This window comes from Myotis yumanensis, unplaced genomic scaffold, assembly GCF_028538775.1.
Source record: "Myotis yumanensis isolate MYYU_CA2020_CCGP unplaced genomic scaffold, mMyoYum1.0.hap1 SCAF_3, whole genome shotgun sequence".
NCBI classification, from domain to species: domain Eukaryota; kingdom Metazoa; phylum Chordata; class Mammalia; order Chiroptera; family Vespertilionidae; genus Myotis; species Myotis yumanensis.
Window position 1 is genome coordinate 110810351 of NW_027223754.1, and position 20211 is coordinate 110830561.

The following is a 20211-nucleotide window of genomic DNA, read 5'->3' on the forward strand; positions in this document are numbered from 1 at the left end:
GCATAATTCTTCTTTTCCTCCTATTTGACTTGAAATGCCATCTTTATCATCTACTAGAGTCCCACATGTTTTAGGATCTGTTTCTGGACCAGGTGATCTGTCCTATTGATTTGTCTAATTATTGTAATTTAACAAAATACTTTAATAAGTCTAGCCCATCACTAATGTAATTGTTCTTTTTCAGTTATCTGATTAAGAACTTTTTTTAACAGATAAACCTGATTTTTTAAAATAAATCTTTATTGTTCAGATTATTACAGTAGTTCCTCTTTTTCCCTCTATAGCTCCCCTCCACCCAGTTCCCACCCCACCCTCTGCCCTTAACCCCCCACCACTGTCCTCGTCCATAGGTGCACGATTTTTGTCCAGTCTCTTTCCGTACCCCCCACACTCCTTTCCCCCCAAGAATAGTCAGTCCTCTCCCTTTCTATGACCCTGAGTCTATTCTATTCACCAGTTTATTCTGTTCATCAGAGGTTTTATTTACTTGATTTTTAGATTCACTTGTTGATAGATATGTATTTGCTGTCACTTTGTTGTTCATAATTTTTATCTTTACCTTTTTCTTCTTCTTCCTCTTCTTAAAGAACACCCTTCAGCATTTCATATAATACTGGTTTGGTGGTGATGAACTCCTTTAGCTTTTCTTATCTGTGAAGCTCTTTATCTGACCTTCAATTCTGAATGTTAGCTTTGCTGGATAAAGTACTCTTGGTTGTAGGTTCTTGGTATTCATCACTTTGAATATTTCTTGCCATTCCCTTCTGGCCTGCATAGTTTCTGTTGAGAAATCAGCTGACAGCCGTATGGGTACTCCCTTGAAGGTAACTAACTGTTTCTCTCTTGCTGCTTTTAAGATTCTCTCTTTGTCTTTTGCCCTTGGCATTTTAATTATGATGTGTCTTGGTGTGGTTCTCTTTGGATTCCTTTTGTGTGGGGTTCTCTGTGCTTCCTGGACTTGTAAATCTATTTCTTTTACCAGGTAGGGGAAATTTTCTGTCATTATTTCTTCAAATAGGTTTTCAATATCTTGGTCTCTCTCTCTTCTTCTGGCACCCCCATAATTCGGATGTTGGTATGCTTAAAGTTGTCCCAGAGGCTCCTTGAACTATCTTCATATTTTTGTATTCTTTTTTCCTTTTGCTTTTCTGGTTGGGTGTTTTTTGCTTCTTCGTATTTCAAATCTTTGCCTTGATTCTTGCGATCCTCTAGTCTGCTATTGGATCTCTGTATATTATTCTTTATTTCAGTCAGTGTATGCTTAATTTCTAATTGGTCCTTTTTCATATCCTTGAGAGTCTCACTATATTTCTTGAGGTTTCTAGAAGATTCCTGAGTAGCCTTATAACCATGGTTTTGAACTCTGTATCCAGTAGTTTGCTTTCCTCCATTTCTGTCATTTGTGACCTGTTTGTTTGTCTCCGCATTTTGGCTGCTTCCCTGTGTTGGTAGAGTGGCTTTGTGTGCTAGGTATCCTATAGGGCCCAGTGGCTCAGCCTCCCTAATTACCTGAGTTGGACACTCTTGGTGCACCCATTTGTGGGCTGTGTGCACAGTCTTATTGTAGTTGAGCCTTGATTGCTGTTGGTATCACTGAGAGGAATGGACCTCCAGGCCAGTTGGCTGTGGGAACCAGCTATGAATACAGTGGGAGAGCTGCTATGCAGGAAACACCCTTATAGGGCAAGACTTGCATCAGTGGGGCTTTGGTACTCACTGAGTCTGCCCCTTGAGTGTGTCACTTATGGATGTGAAAAGTTGTAATCTGTTATGATCTCACACTAACCACTGTACACTGGCTATTGGATCTTCAAGGAGGTGCAAAGTCAGCCACTTCCTGGGGCCACCCAGCAGGAGCTACAGAGGTGCCCAGATGAGGCGCAGCTGTGAAGTAATGCAGGCTGCTGACATGCCTTAGGCCTTCTTTTGGAAGCTCTGGGGTTCTCTGACTCAGCTACAGTTTGACAGGTTTTTAGGTGTAGAAAGGCTGGCCATTAGTATGCAGAAGCCTCTGTGCACAACTTGGGTGGAGTTGTAAATTGAGTGGGGGTGGTCTCAGGGAATCATGGGTCAGTGCAAACAGCAATGGTTACCCTCCCCCGATAGGTCCCTGGGTCTCTGTGTCCTGTGGCCCTGTGCAGGAACAATGAAAGTTGCAAGCACCTCTGCTAGAAAGCTGCCCTCACATTCTGGCCCGATGCAAGACAGTACAGTTTCTCTCCATATGAGTCTGGGTCCCCAAATTCTCGCCTGGAACTAGAGTTCATAGAAGTCAGGAGCTTGTATCTCCCTCCTGGTTGAAAACCACAACAGCATACCCAGCTGCCAGCCCCTTTTACGCACGCCTCCATACCTCCACACTTCCACACCTCTGCACCTCCTACCGGATTCAATGTGCTTTTCTCTTTCCTTCTAGTTGTAGAATTTTCACTCAGCCAGCCTTCCCATGGTTCTGGATGATATTCCTTTTGTCTTTTAGTTGTAGTTTTATTGTGATTGTGTGCAGTGGCAAGTTCAGTTGTTTACCTATGCTGCCATCTTGGTTCTTTTCTTATATTTTTAACTATTATTTTGGAATGTATGTCTTGTCATATGTTCTTCAATATTAATTACTTAAATTTATACTTAAAACTTGATTGAGCTGGGAAAGGACTACTCTTTTTAAATTCCCAATTAAAAAAACGGCACACAGCCCTAGCTGGTTTGGCTCATTGGATAGAGCGTCCGCCTGGGGACTGAAGGGTCCCAGGTTCGATTCCGGTCAAGGGCATGTACCTTGGTTGCAGGCACATCCCCAGGAGGGGGTGTGCAGGAGGCAGCTGATCGATGCTTCTCTCTCATCGATGTTTCCAACTCTCTGTCCCTCTCCCTTCCTCTCTGTAAAAAATCAATAAAATATATTTTTTTAAAAAAGGCACACATGAGTGTGGGACCAGCCCGTTATGTGTCTTCTACCAATCTCAATGTGCTTTCTTCTTTACTTCTCTAGTTGTAGGACTTCCATTCAGCCACCTTTTAGGTGGTTCTGAATGATGGTTGTTCTGTATATTAGTTGTAATTTTGATGTTGTTGTGGGAGACACCACCATCTTGATTCTTGAAAATTCTAAATAGCTCATTTACATTGGTAAAATTAGAGGCTACCCAATTCCAAAATGTCTCAAGGGCTTGTAATTCATATAAAACTGCATTTTATTTACATGTAACTTTTTAAGGAATTCTCTTTAAATTATATTCAAACAATAATAGTAACATAGCACCTTTCAATCCCTTTTGTTATATATTTTGTTTATATTCTGGTATAAAGATATATTCATTTAGTTACTTTAAAGCTTTTGAATTTTTTTCCAGTTTTCTCATCTTCTGAATATTGCTGTAAAACAGTATAAAGGGCTAGAAAATTTTATTTCAAATTACCAGCTTATTTTAGGGCTAGTTTACACACTATGACACTGCTCATTGTAAAATCATGGGTAAATCACTTCTATGGTCTTTAGTTTTCTCTGGTGTAAAATAAGGGTTGTTCAAAATTCTGTGATTCTGAGAACTAAGAGAGATTAAGGTCTGTTATATATTCATTGCTGCTATCCTCTCCAAATCTCATATTCCATACCTATAAAATGAGGGTGTTTCATTTAAATGATCTTGAATAGCTTTTTTTTTTTTTCAATGCTCTGGGATAAGCAATTGCTTGACTACAGGGAAGTCAGCTACCAAGAATGGCATTTGCTTGATTGGTCATTTTATTCTGTTTTCCCTGACATCATAATTTTTTCTTCTGGGCAGACTCTTTTAGCATCCTCTGGATGGGACGAAGAACTGCAACTTGAATGTTTGACTAAAATAAAATGTAAATCATCTAAGCCGGAAGTTTTTAAAGGTTTTGGAGAGTGTAGCTTAGGTTTCCACATACCAGAAAAACCTTTAACACTGAATTTTGAATGTAGAGATGTAGAAAGGCCATTGGACTTAAGTCAGGTAGATTCATTTAAACACACAGAAATTAAACCACATTTTACAAAAGCCAGTTCACCTAAAGTGGCTGTTTCCAAATCCTTTGCTGCCCCTGGTTCAACCAGTTCCCTAGCTGCTTCCTCTGTTGGTTCTGCTTTCCTCTATCCTCAGAGCTCTCTTTTTGGTTCTCTTGCTAGTCCCAAACAGTTTGATGCACCTAATAATGAACAAGGCCTTAAGACAGACTGTTGTCCTGGCGTTTCCCTTGAGTGGGGTTCTCCTCCCAGCCTGCCTTCCCACAACCCGCCTTTCAGATCTTTTACTGGTTCTGCTTTCTCAGGTGTCCTATTTAGCTGCAGACAGTCTGATCTACCTACAATGAATGAAGGCCCTGAGCTCTGTCCTTCTACTGAGAGTTTCCTTGAGTTGGACTCTCCCCCTCAGCAGAATCCTTTGTTCTCTTTTCCTAGACTTCCTCCCCCTGGTCCAACCGGAGGGTCTAGCTTTCATCTTCTTCCTGGTTCCTCTCCTCTTCATTTTCCAAATTCCTCAGCTCCCTTGAGCACCAGTTACAAGCAGCCAATGCATCAAATTGGCTTTGCTCCCTATGGGGCTCCTCCAACATGTGGGGCTTCTCCATTAAATATTTCTGCAAGAACTGCATCATCAGATTCTCTCCCACATACATATTTGACTGGCTTAAGTTCTTTTGAAACAGAAAGTGATGAAACACCAGGATTTTTTGCAAGTAGGCTTTTTAAAAAGGTAGAAAAATCTGATATAACAAGAAGAGACTTTCCTGCAAGCTTTCCGGTACTAAACGACGGGGATGACATAGACTGCAAAGAAAGCTGGATGAATTTTGTGCCTGGGACTGAACTCTTCAGTCTGCAAACCGAGGTATTAGTCTTATTTCACCTATATCTGTTGTTGATTTGCTTCGTAGTTGAGAACAGTATTGCTCAAAGTAGCTGGTCATTGAACTGTATATGACCAATCCACAGTGAGTTAAGAAGGGTCTTGTGACAGAGTATATCAACACACTGCTTCCTTCATTGAGAAAATCTTACTGAGAAATTAAAAAAAAAAGGCAATTGCACAAAACAGTGTACTCTATGATGACTGTTGTTTGTCTCTCTACTTATAACCCTTTGGCCAGAATATCATGCTAATGAATGATAATATTTCTCAGCTGAAAATGAGCATCCCTGAATGGGCCAAGGGTAAGACCTTAATTTCTTAGGTTCTAGGACTGATGATCTGCAAGTCACATGAATTTCCCATTGTGATGTTCAGCACAGACACTACACTAGTAAGCATACTCTAAATATTTCTGCAGAAGGTCCTGGGAATGTTACTCAGTATGTAAGATTGTGTTAGAGCATATGTCAGGATCTAGGATTGTGCTTATTAGCTTCTCAAACGGAATGATTAAATAAATTTACCTCCTGCACAAGTACTCAGGCCCTCTCTCACATTCTGTAGTTATTTCTTTTGATGTCGTTTAGTAACAGAAACAACTGGATTTTGTATAAGACTAAGTTTGAGTCCCAACACTGCTACTTGGTGATTTGGGGCAAGTCAGATAACCTTTTTCAGCCTCAGTTTCCTTACCCATATAATGGGAATAATAATAGTATCTACATTGTATTGTGGTTTCAGGTTTAAACAAGATAATAACAGTTGCCCAGCTGCCCTAACCTGGAAAGATGTACATAAACACAGTATAGGTAGCAGTATAGCAGCCACTGCTATCTGTGGACCCTGGAACCAAACTGTTAGGGCTTAAATCCTGGCTGTGCCACTTCTTAGCTGTGTAACTTTGAACAAATACCTTAACCTTTCTGTACTCCAGTGTCCTCAATCTGCAAAGTGGCTATAACAATAATACCTCCACAAAGAATGGCTGAAAAGATAAAATACCACCTAGCACCTGTTCAATACTGGTTGGGACATATTATCACTGCTGGTATTTTTCAAATTATGGCCATAGATTCTTTAACATGTGCATCTGCCTGTGATATCACCCTCCTTTCTGCTCCCTGTATGGGTTCCCCTGAAACCTAGAGTCTGTCTAATCCTCACATGGAAGCTTACCTCACTCCCACAAGCATGTGACAAAGGTTAGCCTAAAAAACAGCGGTTCTTTGCTGGGGTGGGTGGGGGGCAGTGAACACAAGGAAGTAACTTGAAAGAGCATATTCAACATAAAAATTTTATATTTAGTAGAAAATTGTCAGTTTCATGATTCAGACATCATAAGGGCACATTTTTAATGTTTAACAAAGGAATCATGCTATTTAAAAGTTTGAGGAACATTGCTTTGAGAAACAATGCATTGTTAGAAGAAAAAATATATAGTACCATTTTTAAAATATCTCTACACATGTGCCTTTTTTCAGACTTTTTATAAATGCCACTAGATATTTAGTATCTATAGTATGTACTGTGTCACTAGTATATGAAGAACTTTGATTTTACAGTAATAAAAATTTTAGACATGTCTTAATAAACTGAATTGAAATAATTGGAAACTTACTCATCCCATAACTTCTCATGTGATGAAATTTCAAGAGTGTTAGTTAAATTTGTTTTCTGAACTTCATAGGATGGCTTCTGGAAACTTACACCAGCACTGGGACTTATATTAAATCTGAATACAACTATTTTGAACAGTTTTCTTGTACAAAAAGGCATTCGATCTCTAGGTAAGTCACTATTTTTCTATTCATTGAATCACATGCTCTAATTGTTATAACTTTTGTAAGCTAGTGTATTAATATAATAATTATGTAAGTTACATATGAATGGAATTATATTTGTTAATCATCAAAGGAAATAGGGGATTAGTTTCTAGTAATATCTTTACCACCAATTAGGGTATCACCTATGCAAGTTTATTAACATAAGTAGCAATAACTGCTATTTTAAAAAATTCAAATCTTAAGTCACTTAACACAAAGATTACTTTCTTGCCCATATCACAGTCAAATATCAGTAAGCAGGGAAGTTTCACTCCACATAGTCATTTAGAGACCCAGGCCCTTTCCATATTGTGGCTCTATTAACATGTGTCTTTAAAAATTACTCTGGTGGAAGAAAAGAAGAAAAAAGATGACTCTGGCATCATTTACCAGGTAGACATCAGGGAGAGAGTGAAAATGTGGCAAGAACTAGTCACAGAGCCCCACCAGATACATGACTTTGTGCCCAGGAAGAGAAGACAGTTGTTTTTTTTTGTTTTTTTTAAAAAATATATTTTATTGATTTTTTACAGAGAGGAAGGGAGAGAGATAGAGAGTTAGAAACATCGATGAGAGAGGAACATCGACCAGCTGCCTCCTGCACATCTCCCACTGGGGATGTGCCCGCAACCCAGGTACATGCCCTTGACCGGAATCGAACCTGGGACCCTTCTATCCACTGAGCCAAACCGGTTTCGGCGAGAAGACAGTTTTAGTAAGTAGCCTGTCAGTCTCTGCCAGAGCAGGTTGTTCAGCTGGACCTGATTCTTTTTATGACAATGAATTGGATGGATGAAAAGATCCTAGAGACATCCTCAAACCCAAAAGTAGTTTGAAAGCCAAATGCTAGCCCTAGGTTAAGAGATTTTTTAATTAATTTTTTCTATGTTATAATTGATTTCAGAGAGAGGAAGGGAGAGGTTGGTAGAAACATTAATGATGAGAGAGAATCATCGATTGCCTGCTTCCTGCATGACCCCTACTGGGGATAGAGCCCACAACTCCAGCAAATGCCCTGACCAGGAATTGAACCGTAACCTCCTGGTTCATGGATCAACACTCAACCACACCAGCTGGGCTACGAGATTTGATTATTATTATTATTTTTAATCTTTATTGTTGAGAATATTACAGATGTCCCCTTCTCCCTCCCCACCCCCCATTGTCCCTCTCCACCTGATTCCCAATGGGCCCCAGGGCCTCACCACCCTCCTGTCTGTGTCCATAGGTAAGATCTTTGGTTAATCTCTTCCAGCTCTCCCTCCTCTCCTCCCTCTGAGATTCATCAGTCTGTGCCATGCTTCCGTACCTCTGATTCTATTTTATTTGACCAGTTTATTTTGTTCATTAGATTTCTTGTTTGTTTATTTTGATTTTTAGATTCAATTGTTAATAGTTATATACTTGTTGCCATTTTATTGTTTATATTTTCTTCTTGTTGTTCTCCTTCTCCTCCTCCCCCTCCTCCCCCTCCTCTTCCTCCTCCTTCTCCTCCTCCTTCTCCTCCTCCTTCTTCTTTTCTTCTTCAATACCCTTTAGAAGTTCATAATACTGATTTGGTAGTGATGAACTCTTTTAGCTTTTTCTTCTTTGTGAAGCTCGTTATCTGACCCTAATGAGAGCTTTGCTGGGTAATCTTGGTTGTAGGCCCTTGCTATTCATCACTTTGAATATTTCTTGCCACTCTGTTTTGGCCTACAAAGTTTCTGTTGAGAAATCATCTGACAGTTGTAACTAACTGCTTTTCTCTTGCTGCTTTTAAGATTCTCTCTCTGTCTTTAGCCCTTGGCATTTTAATTGTGATGTGTCTTGCTGTGGGCCTCTTTGGGTTCCTCTTGTTTGAAACGCTCTGTTCTTTCTGGGCATGTAAGTCTATTTCCTTCACCAGGTAGGGGAAGTTTTCTGTCATTATTTCTTCAAATAGGTTTTCAATCTTGCTCTTTATCATCTTCTTCTGGCACCCTAATAATGCGAATGTTGGTACACTTGAAGTTATCTCAGAGGCTCTTTACACTGTCTTCATATTTTTGGATTCTTTTTTTCTTTTTTCTCTTCTAATTAGGTGGGTTTTTTTGGTTCCTCATATTCTACATTGTTGATTTGATTTTTGGACTCCTCTACTCTACTGTTGAATCTCTGTAAATTTTTTTTTTAATTTCAGTTAGTGTATGCTTAATTTATGACTAGTCTAGCGATTCTCAACCTGTGGGTCGCGACCCCTTTGGCGGTCGAATGACCCTTTCACGGGAGTTGCCTAAGACCATCCTGCATATCAGATATTTACATTACGATTCATAACAGTAGCAACATTATAGTTATGAAGTAGCAACGAAAATAATTTTATGGTTGGGTCACAACATGAGGAACTGTATTTAAAGGGCCAGAAGGTTGTGAACCACTGGACTAGTCCTTTTTCATGTCTTTGACTTTCTCACTAAGATCCTTGAAAGTCCCATGGAGATCCTGAGTAACCTTATAACCATGGTTTTGAACTCTGTATCCAAAAGTTTGCTTCCTTCCATTTCTTTCATTTATGACATGATTCCTTGTCTCCCCATTTTGTCTGTTTCCTTGTGTTTGTTTCTATGTTTTAGGTAGAGCTGCAGTGTCTCCTGGAATTGGTGAAGTGGCCTTGTATAGTAGGTGTCCTGTAGGGCCCAGTGGCTCAGCCTCCCCAGTCACCTGAGCTGGATACTCTAGGTATATCCATGTGTGGGCTGTGTACACAGTCTTGTAGTTGAGCCTTAGTTGCTGTTGGTGTCTCTAGGAGGAGTTAATCTCCAGGCCAATTGGCTGTGAGGACCAGCTGTGGCTAAAGTGGGAGAGCTGCTGTGCAGGAAACACCCCTATGGAGCTGGACTTGCTTCAGTGGGGCTTTGGTGCTCACTGAGTCTGCCCCTTGAGTGTGTTACTTATGGATGTGTAGAGTTGTAATCTGCTATGGTCAGAAGCTGCCCACTGAGTATACTGGCTCTGGGGCCTCCAGGGAGGTGCAAAGTCAGCCACTGATGGGGTTCACTCTGCAGGGGCTATTTGTATTGGGATTAGAGGTGCCCAGGCAAGGCCCAGCTGTGAAGCAAGGCAGGCTGTGTTAGTGCACTGTCTTGGACCTTTATTGATAAGTTTGGCACATGCTGACCCAGCTGTAGCTTGTTTGAGAGATTTTAGGGAAGTCTGAAGCTTGAGTTAAGACAGGCCATTCATATGCAAAAGTCACTGCAAACAGGTTAGGTGGGGCTTCAAATTGGATCGGGAGGGGTCTCAGGGAATCACCAGGGCAGAGCAAACAGATACGGCTGTCAGTCAGCCCTGCAACCAGGGAGGTCCCAGCACAGGAACAATGACCTTTAATGAGCACCTCCATCTGGGAGAAAGCTGCCCCCCAGTTACTGCTCCAATGCTATGCAATGCAGTTCCTTCTCATACGTGTCTGGGTCCCCCAGAGCCTCGCCCTGGTGCTGAAGCTCAGAGGAAGTGGGACTTTGTAAATTCAGTTCGTGTGCTGGCCCTTTAAAAGGAACATTTGGGTCTCCATCAGCCTACGTGCCACTGAGCTCCAATCCCTATTGGTTTTTACAATCTGTAGTTATAGGGACTTCTCTTCCCAGCTCTCAGAGCCTGGGCTGGGGGTCTGGTGTAGGGCTGGGACCCCTTGCTCTTCACAGGCAGCCTCCACAAAGATGATTTCCCTCCTGATTTAAAAAGCAGCACATGTAGGTGCTAGTCCAACACTGCCTGGCCCTCCACCCCTTCTACCAGTCTCAATGTTCCTTCTTCTTTACTTCTCTAGTTGTAGGACTTCCATTCATTGAGATTTCAGGTGGTTCTAAATGATGGTTGTTCTGTATTTTAGTTGCAATTTTGTTTTTGTGTTTTATTTCTTTCTTCATGTATTTTAAATTTTATTGTTGAAAGTATTACACATGTTTCCTTTTTTTCCCTATTGACACTATCCCCACCCTCACCCCCAGGCCTTCACCACCCTATTGTCTGTGTTCATGGGTAATGCGTATATATATATATATATAAGGTCTTTGGTTGATTACCCCCCACCCACCCACCCTCCCCCACAATCCCTTCGAGATTCTGCATTCTGTTCCATGCTTCCATGTCTCTGAATACACTCCCTTCATCAGTTTATTTTGTTAATGAGGTTCCACATATGAGTGAGATCATGCAATACTTGATTTCTCTCACTGACTTATTTCACTTATCATGATACTCTCCAGGTCCTTCCATGCTGTCTCAAAGGGTAAGAGATGCTGCTGTATAATGTTCCATGGAATAAATATACCACAGCCTTTTTATCCACTCATCTACTGATGGCCACTTGGGCTGTTTCCAGATCTCAGCTATTGTAAATTGTGCTGCTATAAACATAGGGGTGCATATATTCTTTCTGATGTTGTTTGGTGTTTTGGGAATCTTAGGATATATTCCTCAAGGAAACTCCATACTGTTTTCCATAATGGCTGCACCAGTCTGCATTCCCACCAGCAGTGAAAGGGGTTCCCTTTGCTCACATCCTTGTCTGCACTTGTCATTTGTTGATTTGTTGATGATGGCCATTCTGACAGGTGCCCATTTTTTAATTGAATTTTTTGTCTTCCTCTTATTAAGTTGTATGAGTTCCTTGTATATTTTGGATATTAACCCTTTATCAGATGTATCATTGCCAAATATGTTTTCCCATACAGTGGGCTCCCTTTTTGCAATAGAAAAGAGACCCCAAAAATTGACCCAAGCCATTATGCTCAATTAATATTTGAAAAAGGAGGCAAGAACATACAATGGAGTCAGGACAGTCTCTTCAATAAAAGGTGTTGGGAAAATTAGACAGATACATGCAAAAAAAAATGAAACTAGACCAGCAACTTACACCATACACAAAAATAAACTCAAAATGGATAAAAGACTTAAACATAAGATAGGAAACGATAAAAATCTCAGAAGAATCTACAGGCAGCAAAATAGCAGACATGTCATAGCAATATCTTTACTGATACAGCTCTTAGGGCAATGGAAACCAAAGAGAAAATAAGCAAATGAGACTACATCAAAATAAAAAGCTTCTGCACAGCAAAAGAAACCATCCACAAAACAACAAGGAAGTCCACTGCATGGGAGAACATATTTGCCAATGTTATCACTGATAAGGGTTTAATCTCTAACATTTACAGGGAACTCATACTACTTAACAAAAGGAAGATAAACAACCCCCAATCAAAAAATGGGCAAAGGACCTAAATAGACACTTTTTAAAAGAGGACATAAAGAAGGCCAAGAGATACATGAAAACATGCTCAAAGTCACTAATCATCTGAGAGATGCAAATCAAAATGACGAAGAGGTACCATCTCACACCTGTAGAATGGCTATCATCAACAAATCAACAAGTGCTGGGAGGACGCGGAGAAAAAGGACCCCTCATGCACTGCTGGTGGGAATGCAGACTGGTGCAGCCACTGTGAAAAACAGTATGGAATGGAATTTCCTCAAAAAATTAAAAATGGAACTCCCATTTGACCCAGTAATCCCACTTCTAGGAATATATCCCAAGAAATCAGAAACACTAATCAGAAAGGATATATGCAGCCCTATGTTCATAGCAGCACAATTTACAATAGCTAAGATTTGGAAACATCCTAAATGCCCATCAGCAAATGAGTGGATTAGAAAACTGTGGTACATCTACACAATGGAATACTATGCTGCTGTAAAAAAGAAGGAATTCTTACCATTTGCAACAGGTTCTGGAGAGCATTATGCTAAGTGATATAAGCCAGTCGGAGAAAGCTAAATATCATATGATCTCACTCATTTGTAGAATATAATGAACAATATAAACTGATGAACAAAAATAGAGCCAGAGAGGAAAAATATTCTAGAATATAATAGAAGTAATCCTGTTATTTGCAGATTGTTAGTATTTCCTACAACTTTTGTGATATCATACTATGTTAGTACAGTTTTGTTAATATTATTATACTTAAAATCCTTTTATTCTTGAGAATATTTATTGCATGTTTATTGCATGTAACATTATTATATTTAAGATGGTTTTTCTAAAAATATTAGTTTACTGCATGTAACATTAGTATATTTAAAATTGTTTTTCTTGAAATTTAAAAAAATAGAACAAAAAAACACAAAAACCTAAGTGAAATTTTAAAAAAATAATTAAAACTAAATAATAAATTTTTTTTAAAAAAGAAAGAAACATCAACGGTGAGAGAATCATTGATCGGCTGTCTCCTGCACACCCAATACTGGGGATCAAGCCCACAACCTGGGCATATGCCCTTGATTGGAATCGAACCCGGGACCCTTCAGTCCGCAGGCCAACGTTCTATCCACTGAGCCAAACTGGCTAGGGCAAAACATAAAACTTTGGGGAAGTATCTTTATGAATTTAACATAGGAAACGTTTTTTAAAAGGTTTTATTTTGAAATAATTTTAATCTTGACAAAAAGTTGCAAATATAGTACAAAGAATTCCCATATATCCTTCACCCAAATTTCTCAGATGTTAACATTTGGAAACACTTAATTTATCAATTAGAGAGGAATTTTATAATGCAAAAACAAAGCACAAGCCATAAAGGAAAAGATTAATAAAGTAAACTGCATTAACATCAGCAATGCCTTTTCATTAAAAACAAATAAATAATGTTTAAAATGTGAAAAAGACATGCCACAAACTGGGATAAAATATTTGCGACACAGATAAGCAATGTACAAACCTATGATAGAACTGAGTGATAAGCGCAAATATCAGCACAGTGTTTGTTTCTAAGAGGGAGCAGAAACACAGCTCACAGACGCGTCCAAGGTACTCATTATGTTCTGTTTCTTAAAAAGGGTAGATGGATACCACTTCACACCCATTAGAATGGCTACTATAAAAAACAAACAGAAAATAACAAGTGTTGTTGAGGATGTGTTCCCTGTGTGGGAATGTAAAATGGTGCAGTCACTATAGAAAACAATATGGCGGTTCACCAAAAAATTAAAAATGGAATTACCATATAATTTGACAGTTCCATTTCTAGGACTATACCCAAAACAACTGAAGCCAGGGACTCAAAGAGATATTTATACACATATGTTCATAGCAGCATTATTCACAATATTTAAAAAGTAGAAGTGACCCATGTATCCATTGGTTGATGAAAGGATAAAGAAAATGTGGCATATACATATAGTGGAGTATCATTCAGCCTTAAAAAGGGAAGGAAACATTATGCTAAGTGAAATAGGCCGGTAACAAAAGGACAAATACTGTATGATTCCGTTTATATGAAGTACCAAGAAGGGTTAAATTCATAGGAACAGAAAGTAAAATGGTGGTTGCCATGGGATGTGGAGAGTAGGGGATGAGAGGTTAGTGTTCAATGGGCACAGATTTCATAATTCACTGTTATATTATTTATACCCTACAAATATATCATTTTCAGTTGTATCTACTCAATATTTTAATTTTTTAAATTTAAGTGTATACTTGGGGAGATTTGAGAAAGAAACATCAAGCTTTGGTGATTGTTTGGATGTGGGAGTTGAAGAGGAAGGAGTGTTGAGCGTGGGAAGGGCAAAACATCCACTGGAAACTGACCCTGGAAAAACACTAATAGCGTTAGGTTTGGGACCTTTAATTTTTGAGATGCCTAGATATTGGAAAGAAATACATAGTTGTGATATAAGGGTAGAGCTCAGGAAGAGGTCAGAATGGTATTTGAAGCCATGGATCATGGGCTTGTATGAGACCCTAAAGAGGATAGTGCATGCTCTCCCTCCTGGGAGTATGTCCAAGCCTTTCCCTCCCCACTCCCCCGACCCCCACCCCTCCACAGATGTACATCTCCTAAATGCTAAGGTTCCACACCAGACTTGCAAACAAGCCTATTTTTTCTGTCTCTATTTTTAATTTGGTCTCCATTGATTGTCTTTTTTGGGATAATGGATTGCTTTCATTGTGTTGTTTTTAAAAATGTATTCATTCTGGGCTAACCCCTGAACCTGTCTCCAAGGCCCCCTTTTCTCTGACTTCCCAGTGAGCTAAAACAGTTCCTCCTCAGCTCATTTTTTTCCTATAACAGCACAGCCAGGGCAGCCCCACCTGGGTCTCTCCTATTGCTTCTTCCTTGTTTCACAGTTTTAATAAACATACCCTCAAAGTAAAAAAGAAAAGAAAGAGGGTAGCCTAGGACAGAGAAGAGGACATTAGGCCATCCTTGGGCATACCACTATTTAGCGGTCAGACAGAACAGCAATCACAACAGACTGAGAAGGAATGGCAGAGAAATAAGAAGAAAGCTAGAGAGTATAGTGTCACAGGTGCCAAGAGGTGACATTTCTTTATGGATATACTTTCATGTGGGTTTTCCCTGTGCTGCTCTGTATAGCTCTAGATTATCCGTGTTATTTTCCTGTATGTGTAGGCTTTTCTGAATTTTTTCCTCTATATGTAGTCTCAAGATGTCTGATTTTTTTCTCTGATTTGTCTTTTATACCTCTCCATCCAACTTTCTTTCTCTTTTATCGTCTTCCTTGCTTCTCTTTTGTCTTTCCTTCCCCTTCTGAATTTATTTTTAAATGACTCTGATATACTATTTAGATATTTTATAATTATATTATTCATGATATTCTTGAATATCATATGTATGATATTCCTGAATTATATGCTGCTTATTATTACTACTAGAGGCCCGGTGCACAAAAATTTGTGCACTTGGGGGGGAAGAGGGGGCCCCTCAGCCCGGCCTGTGTCCTCTCACAGTCTGGGACCCCTCGGGAGATAATGACCTGCTGGCTTAGGCCTGCTCCTGGGTGGCAGAGGGCAGGCCCAATCCCTAGGTACAGCCCCTGGTCGGGCTCAGAGCAGGGCTGATTGGGAAGTTGGGGCGCCGCCCCCTGTCATGCACAGAGCAGGGCTGATTGGGAGGTTGCAATGCCACCCTCAGTCATGCTCAGGGTAGGGCTGATTGGGGCGTTGGGGCACCGCCCCCTATCACACTCAAGGCAGGGTCAATGGGGAGGTTTCAGCGCCACCCCCTGTCACTCACAGAGCAGGGCCAATCAGGGGGTTGGGGAGCTCCCCCCTGTCACACACAGAGCAGGGCCCATCAGGGGGTTGAGGAGCTCCCCCCTGTCACTCACAGAGTAGGGCCGATAGGGGAGTTGGGACACTGCCCCCTGTCACACACAGAGCAGGACGGATCAGGGGGTTGGGGCGCTGCACCCTGTCACACTCAGGGCAGGGCCAATGGGGAGGTTATGGCTCTACCCTGTCACACACAGAGCAAGGCCCGTGGAGGGGGGTTGGGGCGCCACCCTCTATCACCCACAGAGCAGGGCCAATCAGGGGGATGGGGTGCCACCGCTGTCACACTCGGGGCAGGGCCGATGGAGAGGTTATGGCTCTACCCTGTCACACACAGAGCAGGGCCCATGGGGGCCGGGGGGTGTTGGGGCGCTGCACCCTGTCACACACAGAGCAGGGCCGATCAGGGAATTGGGGAGCTCCCCACTATCAGGCACAGAGCAGGGCTGATCAGGGGGTTGGGGCGCCTTCCCCTGTCACAAACAGAGTAGGGCGGATAGAGAGGTTGTGGCCCCGCCCCCTGTCACACACAGAGCTGCAGGGCGATCAGGGGGTTTGAGCACTGCCCCCTGTCACGCTGATCCTGGTGCTGGGAGCCTCGCTGCCCCGCTGATCCCGGTGTCGGGAGGCATATTACCCTTTTACTATATAGAATAGAGGCCTGGTGCATGGATGGGGGCCGGCTGGTTTGCCCTGAAGGGTGTCCTGGATCAGGGTGGGGGTCCCCACTGGGGTGCCTGGCCAGTCTGGGTGAGGGGCTTAGGGCTGTTTTCTGGAAGCGAGTGACTGAAGCTTCCAACCGCTCCTTGTTTTCTTCTTTTTTTTTATTCTGGGCCAGCTTTAGCTCTGAGGCCTCGCTGCTGAAAACATCGATACAATGTTTCAGTCCGGCTGGATTTCAGTCCGCTGGTTTCTGGAGTTTTGTTTATCTTCTTATTTGCAACATAGTACATAGTTGCTTAGAGTTGCAGTTGAGAGGCCGGCAAGTGAGGCGGGGAATGTTGGAGTCCGCAGCAAGCAAGCCTCATGCTCGCTTCAGTGCCTGACTGCCAGCCGCCATCTTGGCTGACAGTTAATTTGCATATACTCACTGATTAGCCAATGAAAAGGGTAGCAGTCGTACGCTAATTACCATGTTTCTCTTTTATTAGTGTAGATCATTTAAATATTAATCTAAGCCTGGCTGGTGTGGCTCAATTGACTGTTGTGTCATCCCGTACACTGAAAGGTTATAGGTTCAATCTCCGGTCAGGTGTGTACAGATCGATGTTTCTCTCTCTCTCTCTCTCTCTCTCTCTCTCTCTCTGTTCCTTCCTCTCTCTAAAATCAATTTTAAAAATTAGTCTAAGCCCTAGCTCAGTGGATAGAGCATCAGCCTGAGGACCAAAGAGTTCCGAGTTCAATTCCGGTCAAGGGTACGAACCTTGGTTGCAGGCTCTTCCCTTGCCCAGGCCCTGGTCAGAGCCCGTGCAGGAGGCAACCAATCGATGTGTTTCTCTCACATCGATATTTCTGTCTTTCCCTCTCTCTTCCACTCTCTCTAAAAATCAATGGAAAAATATCCTCAGGTGAAGATTTAAAATAAATAAAAATTAGTCTAGAATTTTATATGAAATAAAAAAAAACACTTAAAAAGAAAGACCCTATAAGTTAAACTGTCTCTATTTTTTTCTTTGGTCTCCATTGATTGTCTTTTTTGGGTATAATGAATCCATTGTGTTGTTTTTAAAAATGTATTCAGTTCCCGTTTCCTGTATTAAGAAAATGATATCATTTTGTAAGTAGTTTTGGCTCTCTCAATGATTTAAATTAATGGTGTATGTGCAGTTATGTACATATTATGCATTTGTCTTTACCCCCAATATTACATATTCTTAATTACTAGAGGCCCGGTGCACAAAAATTTGTGCACTCGGGTGGGTGAGGGGGGGTGTCCCTCAGCCCCACTTGTGCCCTCTCACAGCCTGGGACCCCTCAGGAGATAATGACCTGCTGGCTTAGGCCCGCTCCTGGGTGGCAGAGGGCAGGCCCAATCCCTAGGTGCAGCCCCTGGTCAGGCTCAGAGCAGGGCCAACTGGGGAGTTGAGGTGCTGCCCCCTGTCATGCACAGAGCAGGGCGGATCAGGAGGTTGCAATGCCACCCCCCGTCACGCTCAGGGTAGGGCCGATTGGGGGGTTGGGGCACCGCCCTCTGTTACACTCAAGGCAGGGTCGATGGGGAGGTTGCGGTGCCACCCCCTGTCACACACAGAGCAGGGCCGATCACGGGGTTGGGGAGCTCCCCCCTATCAGGCACAGAGCAGGGCCGATCAGGGGGTTGGGGCGCCTTCCCCTGTCACAAACAGAGCAGGGCGGATAGGGAGGTTGTGGCCCCGCCCCCTGTCACACACAGAGCCGCAGGACGATCAGGGGGTTTGGGCGTTGCCCCCTGTCATGCTGCTCCAGGGGCCAGGAGGCCTTGCGGCTCCGCTGATCCCAGTGCTGGGAGGCCTTGTGGCTCCCCTTGACACTGGGGCAGTGAGGCCTCGCGGCTCCGCTGATCCCAGGCCGGGAGGCCTCATGGCTCCGCTGATCCCAGGTTCGGGAGGCCTTGGCGGCTCCGCTGATCCTGGTGCTGGGAGGCATATTACCCTGTTACTATATAGGATAGAGGCCTGGTGCACTGGTGGGGGCCAGCTGGTTTGCCCTGAAGGGTGTCCCAGATCAGGGTGGGGGTCCCACTTGGGTACCTGGCCAGCCTGGATGAGGGGATGATGGCTGTTTGCATCTGGTCACACCCCCTTCAGGGTGGGGGTCCCCACTGGGGTGCCTGGCCAGCCTGGATGAGGGGATGATGGCTGTTTGCAGCTGGTCACACCCCCTTCAGGATGGGCGTCCCCACTGGGGTGCCTGGCCAGTCTGGGTGAGGGGCTGAGGGCTGTTTTCAGGCTGGCGGGTGACTGAAGCTCCCAGCCTCTCCTTTTTTTTCCTTTTTTTTTATTCTGGGATTTATTTACCTTCTATGGCTGTCACTGGAGCTGAGAGCCGGCTTTAGCTTTGAGGCTCAGCTCCAGATCTGAGACCTCGGCTGCTGAAAGCAGGTATCTGGGTTTGTTTGGGTTCTATAATTGTAACACTGTTGCCATCCTGGCTCCAGCTCTGACGGCTGAAAGCAGGTTTCTGAGGTTTGTTTAGGTTCTATAATTGCAACATAGTTTCTTAGAGTGCAAGCTCAGAGGCCGGCAATGGCAGACGGGAACCTTGGCTTCCTCCTTCACTGGAGCAAGCAAGCCTCCTATTCGCTTCAGCTGCCTGGCTGCCGGCCGCCATCTTGGTTGACAGTTAATTTGCATATCTTGCTGATTAGCCAATGGGAAGGGTAGCGAAGTTATGGTTAATTACCATGTTTCTCTATTATTAGATAGGATAAGAAAGGGTTTTGTTAAAACCAATCACCCAGAAAAGGAGACATATTTTGTTATTAGTGGGGTGCCCTCTGTGCCCCCACCTGTTGCTGTGGAAGTGGGATTCTTGGGGTGCTGTGGGAACAAGAATTTCCTGAAACCCCCACAGGAGGATGAGGTATCATGGAAAGCTTTATTGATGACGTAACATTAATGGAGTTCCCCTCCAAGGTCCCATCTTTCTCATCTTGCCATGGAAAAAGTCCCATTTTTTCTTTAGTAGAACTTAAATCAAAGACACTGTCTAGAGCAGTGGTTCTCAACCTTCCTAATGCCACGACCCTTTAATACAGTTCCTCATGTTGTGGTGACCCCCAACCATAAAATTATTTTCGTTGCTACTTCATAACTGTAATTTTGCTACTGTTATGAATTATAATGTAAATATCTGATATGCAGGATGTATTTTCATTGTTACAAATTGAACATAATTAAAGCATAGTTATTAATCACAAAAACAATATGTAATTATATATGTGTTTTCTGATGGTCTTAGGCGACCCCTGTGAAAGGGTCATTCAACCTCCAAAGGGGTCGAGACCCACAGGTTGAGAACTGCTGGTCTAGAGTCTTCGTTCCATATTAAAGCACACAGTCCAGTCCAGGATCTGGCTGGCTTAGTTTGTGTTCCGAGCTGCTGTCCATTGTGTGTAGGCTCCACATGGCCAGTGGCTAGCATGGGTCAAGGATCGAGCTAGTGCAAAGAAGCAAGAGAAATAAGGAGAATGAGGACTTTTTGTCTTGGAGTTATAACTAGGAGCTTAACCAATTAAGCCTTCAGGATTTTGTGCTTGCAGTCCATTATCTTTGTTCCCCAGGTTAGACTGACAGGCCAGCTCCTAGGTCACACCCACTTCACTGTGCATGCGTCCAATTTTTCCTTTGATTCCTTCCCCCAGCGATTTGCAGGGAATGGACCAGTGGTTCCCCGGGGAGTGTGGAGTTGCAGCTTCCTGGTGAAGCTGCCCAGA

At 42.6% G+C, this 20211-nt stretch overlaps 1 protein-coding gene across 2 annotated transcripts in view; it reads left to right on the forward strand.

Moving 5' to 3' along the window:
* The window catches only part of PARP4 (poly(ADP-ribose) polymerase family member 4), a 125666-nt gene that overhangs the window by 98467 nt on the left and 6988 nt on the right, over positions 1-20211 (forward strand). For both annotated transcript variants that reach the window (XM_070409358.1, XM_070409357.1), the window contains exons 31-32: positions 3786-4853; positions 6562-6661. In XM_070409358.1, coding sequence (XP_070265459.1) covers positions 3786-4853; positions 6562-6661 — 1168 coding nt within the window. The remainder of the gene's footprint in view (positions 1-3785; positions 4854-6561; positions 6662-20211) is intronic.